The sequence below is a fragment of the Cherax quadricarinatus genome, chromosome 19 (genome assembly GCF_038502225.1).
Source record: "Cherax quadricarinatus isolate ZL_2023a chromosome 19, ASM3850222v1, whole genome shotgun sequence".
Taxonomy (NCBI): domain Eukaryota; kingdom Metazoa; phylum Arthropoda; class Malacostraca; order Decapoda; family Parastacidae; genus Cherax; species Cherax quadricarinatus.
The window spans coordinates 48,179,512-48,186,009 of NC_091310.1; the positions used below are offsets into that span (position 1 = coordinate 48,179,512).

Here is a 6,498-nt window from a genome sequence, read left to right on the forward strand (position 1 = left end):
TACTCTCTGCCAATCCCTAAGTATCTTCCCTTCTTTCAGTAACAGGGGGTTACTGATGGATGTGATGAGGTATCACAGTGGGCACCTGTGACAAGTGAGGTCCCACAGGGGTCAGTCCTAAGACCAGTGCTATTCCTGGTACATGTATATGTGAATGACATGATGGAAGGGTTAGACTCAGAAATGTCCCTGTTCCCAAATGATGTGAAGTTAATGAGGAGAATTAATAAATGTGGTAAAGAGTTTTTATGAGGATAGTGAGGCTCAGGTTAGGGTGTATAGTAGAGAGGGAGATTACTTTCCAGTAAAAGCAAGCTTTAGAGAGGGATGTGTAATATCACCATGATCCCTTAATTTTTTTTTTTACCTTTCTCAAAATATTTCACTTCCGAATTTAGGGTAGGAAGCTCAGCTGCACAAGTGCCATGCTTCGACCACTCATGCTTCCAGAGAGATGTGCGTGGATCTTCAGCATATATATTTCCCCAATATTTAATTAAATAGGGCTCAATCTTTTCAATCTGTATCTCTTGAAAATGCCATGAATTATTACAAAAAGATGGGCCTTTGGTTCCAAGCTTGGTGGGCCTGCAGAATATAGTACAAATTATATAGTGTAACAACAAATTAATATTACTGTACTAAGTCAATGCAAAGCTGTATTGTGAAACTAGTAGAATCATTAAATATGAAAAAAAATTTTACTGCAATGAGCATGATCATTTAAGGATGCAGAAACCAAAATAAAAGTTTATGAATAGTACTTAAAAAAAAAAAAAAGAATCATCAACCAAAAATCCTGATTATACTTTACCATATACCATGGATTGTCCATGATGTCATGTTGGGGAAAAGATTGCATGATGCTTGTGGGTTATGTATCAAGTGGTCAATGCAGCTAGTTATTGGCCACTGTTGTGTGAATATTAACACATCCCACTGCACACTCCAAGAAGCTCTGTTAATAGACATGAAAGTTAAGGTTCATTAACACTCTCATACATATACATACGTGTATGCACGCAACTGCACACATGTTTTATAACATAGTTTATGATCGTGATCTTATTATCTCCATTTTATAAAAAAATCTACATGGTTATTAATACTATATATATACTCTTGTATCCTGCTTTATTCATGTCTACCATCGAGTGCACTTCTAGTCCATTCAGTGTTCAAACATTAATACATGGTGAGGTTTCTTAATTCTGGGGTTCATTTTGTAGATTTTTTTTTTTTTTTTTTTTTTAATTTTCTGTTTTGCTAAGATCATTTGTTAGGGTAAGGACACCATACTACAGCTGCAGTAATCCAGCTTTAGTCTAACATGCATTATGAACATTTTATTTAGCCTTTTACGAACCAGATAAAGTGCAACACATTACAGGATATACAGTGGAACTCCGGTTTTCGTATGGTTCGAATATCGTACAATTCAGATTTGGAACACTTTTTTGGGCAAAATTTAGGTTCGGATTTCATACCTACATCCGGAAATCGTACGTATCAAACGTGTCCGCCAACCCGGGACACTGCCACGTACATGTCTCAGTATGGCTTTGTCACTGGTTGAGTGAGCATTCATCCGAAACATTTTGCAATTTTTGTGCTTGTTTATTGATTGTGGCTGTGAAAAGCCACCATGGGCCCAAAGAAAGTTCCTAGTGCCAGAAGGAGGAAGAGGAGGAGGAGGACGAAGTGAGAGGGGAGAAGGGGTCTTCTTCAGTGATTAAGGACGTGTGTGCAAAGTGGAACGAGTTGTGAACTTCTGTTGAAAAATATTACCCTGGATTAATTGTATTTACATTATTTCTTATGGGAAATATTACTTCAGTTTTCATATATTTTAGACCGACCTTCTGGAATGGATCAAGTACGAAATTCGGGGGTCCATTGTATATAAAAGTTACTTTGAAATTTGCTTGTACAACATATAAGTTTTATAGATAAGATAAGATTTTCTTTGGATTTTTAACCTCAGTGGGTTAGCCACCCAGGATAACCCAAGAAAGTCAGTGCATCATCGAGGACTGTCTAACTTATTTCCATTGGGGTCCTGAATCTTGTCCTGCAGGATGCGACTTACACCAGTTGACTAACACCCAGGTACCTATTTGCTGCTCGGTGAACAGGACAACAGGTGTAAGGAAACGTGTCGAAATGTTTCCACTTGCTGGGAATCGAACCCAGGCCCTCCGTGTGTGAAGTGAGAGCTTTAGCCACCAGGCCACCGGGCCACCACAACAGTCACATGAGTGGTTAGTGATAAATGTTTTTTTTTTTTTTCCTAATCATCCCCAGATCTTTGTCTCTGCTCAGTGTTTCTAAAAGTTTATAAACTGAATTATCACTTTTTGGAGCCTAAAGTGATGTGTATTTGTTAGGTGTATACTGTGCATACTGCACCTTGTTGGGGACAACAGGTATGTGGGTTTCTATTTTTATGTAATTTTCACCATATAAAACTGTACATAATAGGTAAATAATAACACACTGGTTGTGATACAAAAGAAGAGCACCAACCTGGCATGCACTAGCAGAGCTCTGATGAGGACTAGATTTAACACCAATTTCATTGTAGTTTCACGGAAGTGAGGAACTGAGGAAAGAAAATAGAAATGTAAAAACTAAAGCAAAGAATTAACAGTTAAGAGGAAGAAGGCTTTATTTGGAGTATTAACCAAGAAGGTTAGCAAGAGAGAATAGCTCAGGAAACCCAATTTATCTTGGTTCATCTATTGGGATCTTTTTTGGGGGGCCTTTTTCCCAGGTTGTAATCCGAAATAGTTTGTTAATACTTAGGTACGTACTGTACTTATTTATTGTGAAGTGAACAGGGAAAAGCAGGTATATAATAATAATAATAATAATAATATCTTTATTTCTACAGGTACATGTACAAGGTATAACAAAACATACCCAATGTCTGCATCTTCCTCACAACTGAACCCGAATGAACCTGTTTAAATGTTAACAGTGATGCATGTTATGTAAACTGAAATTTCCCTATACTATATACAGTGGACCCCCGCATAAGAACATAAGAACGAAGGAACACTGCAGAAGGTCTACTGGCCCATGCGAGGCAGGTCCAAGTCTCCTACCGGCTTAAGCCAATGCACCCAACCTAGTCAGGTCAGGTCACATTGACTTAAGGGAGGAACACGGCAACCGACCTGTTAGCACAAGCTATCAGGTCTAACTCACACCCACCCACATCTACTCATGTATTTATCCAACCTATTTTTAAAGCTACACAACGTTCTGGCCTCTATAACGGTACTTGGGAGTTTGTTCCACTCATCCACAACTCTATTACCAAACCAGTACTTTCCTATATCCTTCCTGAATCTGAATTTTTCCAACTTAAAACCATTGCTGCGAGTCCTGTCTAAGCTAGATATTTTCAGCACACTATTTACATCCCCTTTATTTATTCCTGTCTTCCATTTATACACCTCAATCATATCCCCCCTAATTCTACGTCTTTCTAGAGTGCAGTTTCAGGGCCCTTAGTCTATCCTCATAGGGAAGGTTTCTGATACATGGGATCAACTTTGTCATCCTCCTTTGTACATTTTCCAGAGAATTTATGTCCATTCTGTAATACGGTGACCAAAACTGTGCAGCATAATCTAAATGAGGCCTAACCAAGGATGTATAGAGTTGAAGAAAAACCTGAGGACTCCTATTATTTATGCTTCTTGATATGAAGCCAAGGATTCTATTAGCTTTATTGCGAACACTTATGCACTGTTGTCTTGGTTTCAGATTACTGCTAACCAGAACTCCTAAATCTTTTTCGCAATCCGTAATATTAAGATCTACATTATTTAGTTTATATGTGGCATGGTTATTGTCCTGTCCAACATTTAGAACTTTGCATTTGTCTATATTAAACTGCATCTGCCACTTCTCCGACCACTGCATCAGTCTATTCAATAAAGTTTACGATTACCTCCGAATGTGACCAATTATGTAAGTGTATTTATGTAAGTGCGTTTGTACGTGTATGTTTGGGGGTCTGAAATGGACTAATCTACTTCACAATATTTCTTATGGGAACAAATTCAGTCAGTACTGGCACCTGAACATACTTCTGGAGTGAAGAAATATCGTTAACCGGGGGTCCACTGTATATATACATGCACACAAGCAATACAGTAGGTGCATTATAAACATAAAATGTGTATGCTGTACAGTGGACCCCCGGTTCGCGATGCTATCGGTATCCGATAAATCCGGTAACCGATGCATTATATTGCAGAGAATTTGCCTCGGTTCCCATTACAAAACCCGGTATGCGATGCGGTTCGTACGAGACGTGTCCACGTGTAGCCTGAACTGCCCCGTGTGTGCCAGTGTTTACAAGCCAGCCAGTGTGCGCACATCTAAGGATACATTCGATACATTCCATATTATTCATATTATCACTGTTTTTGGTGCTTGTTTCTGCAAAATAAGTCACCATGGGCCCCAAGAAAGCTCCTAGTGCCAACCCTTCGAGACCAAGGGTGCTAATGACTGTTGAAATGAAGAAAGAGATAATTGCAAAGTACAAAAGTGGAGTGCATGTGTCGGAGCTGGTCAGGTTGTATAGTAAACCCCAATCAACCATCTCTACTATAGTGAGCAGGAAAACAGCAGTCAAGGAAGCTGTTCTTGCAAAAGGTGCAACTGTGATTACGAAACAGCGACCACAAGTGTTAGAAAATGTTGAGAGACTGTTATTGGTGTGGATAAATGAAAAACAGATAGCAGGAGATAGCATCTCTCAAGCGATCATTTGTGAAAAGGCTAGGCAGTTGCATGACAATTTGGTAAAAAAATTGCCTGCAACTAGTGGTGATGTGAGTGAATTTAAGGCCAGCAAAGGTTGTGATTAGGCAAGGTGAGGCTGCCAGTTCAGACCACAAAGCGGCTGAAAAATATGTGCATGAATTCAAGGAGTACATAGAGGCTGAAGGATTGAAACCTGAACAAGTGTTTAATTGTGATGAAACAGGCCTGTTTTGGAAGAAATTGCCATGCAGGACCTACATTACTCAGGAGGAAAAGGCACTCCCAGGACATAAGCATGTGTGCCAATGCTAGTGGTGACTGCAAAGTGAAGCCTTTATTGGTGTATCACTCAGAAACTCCTAGAGCATTCAGGCAAAAGAATATCCTCAAGGCTAATTTGTGTGTGCTGTGGAGGGCAGACACTAAGGCATGGGTCACTAGGGACTTTTTCTATGACTGGTTACACCATGCATTTGCCCCCACTGTGAAAAAGAAATTGGACCTTAAGTGCCTCCTGGTATTAGACAATGCTCCTGGTCATCCTTCAGACTTGGCAGAATGACTTTCTAAGGTCAAGTTTTTGCCTCCTAATACCACTGCTCTCCTGTAGCCCATGGACCAGCAGGTCAATTCAAACTTCAAAAAACTCTACACAAAAGCTATGTTTCAAAAGTGCTTCGAAGTGACCTCAGACACTCGATTGACTCTAAGAGAGTTTTGGAAGGATCACTTTAGCATCCTTAATTGCATAAACCTTATAGGTAAGGCTTGGGAGGGAGTGACTAAGAGGACCTTGAACTCTGCTTGGAAGAAACTGTGGCCACAATGTGTAGAAGAAAGGAATTTTGAAGGGTTTGGGGCTAACCCTCAGGAGCCTATGCCAGTTGTGGAATCTATTGTGGCATTGGGAAAGTCCATGGGGTTGGAGGTTAGTGGGGAGGATGTGGAAGAGTTGGTGGAGGAGGACAATGAAGAACTAACCACTGAAGAGCTGCAAGATCATCTTCAACAGCAAGAGGCCAGACCTGAGGAAACTACTTCAGAGGAGGGGAGAGAGAAACTGAGGAAGTTGCCTACTTCAAAGATTAAGGAAATGTGTGCAAAGTGGGTTGAACTGCAAACCTTTGCGGATGAAAATCACCCTGACACAGCTACTGCAAGCCGTGCTGGTGACTATTACAATGACACTGTTATGGCCCATTTTAGGAAAGTTTAAAGGAACGGGAGGTCCAGAGCTCTATGGACAGATATGTTCAAAGTTTATTCTCTATAAGGATTACAATGCTGAGTTTACAGAATTTGGTTATTGTGTGGTTTACATGTTGTAAAATACTAATTACAGAGGGGGCCAGTGACTCTCAAGCTGGTCCTAGTGGCATTAAAAAAAGAAGGGAAGTAACCCTGGAAAAGGACGTGATACCTCAAGTCCTAATGGAAGGGGATTCCCCTTCTAAACAATAACAACTACCACACTCTCCCCTCCTCCCATCCTATCAATCATCACCAGATCTTCAATAAAGGTAAGTGTCATGTATTCTATTCTTAGTAGAGTAGTAATTGTGCATGTCTTCTTCAGTTTGTGTGTATTAAAATTAATATTTCATGTGGTAAAAAAAAAAATTTTTTTCATACTTTAGGGTGTCTTGCACGGATTAATTTGATTTCCATTATTTCTTATGGGGAAAATTAATTCGCCTTATGATAATTTCGGCT

General features: G+C 39.8%; 2 protein-coding genes across 7 annotated transcripts in view; one reads left to right on the top strand and one right to left on the bottom strand.

The window, feature by feature from the left end:
• Positions 1-6,498, top strand: part of LOC128688145 (pneumococcal serine-rich repeat protein) — an 88,364-nt gene that overhangs the window by 46,520 nt on the left and 35,346 nt on the right. The window lies entirely within an intron of this gene.
• RNaseX25 (Ribonuclease X25) overlaps positions 1-6,498 on the bottom strand; it is a 36,214-nt gene that overhangs the window by 23,121 nt on the left and 6,595 nt on the right. For all 3 annotated transcript variants that reach the window (XM_070086816.1, XM_070086817.1, XM_070086818.1), the window contains exons 2-4: positions 2,527-2,602; positions 815-958; positions 368-588 (exon numbers count right to left, since the gene is read on the bottom strand). In XM_070086816.1, the coding sequence (XP_069942917.1) occupies positions 368-588; positions 815-958; positions 2,527-2,579 (418 nt within the window). In that variant the 5' untranslated portion in view covers positions 2,580-2,602. The remainder of the gene's footprint in view (positions 1-367; positions 589-814; positions 959-2,526; positions 2,603-6,498) is intronic.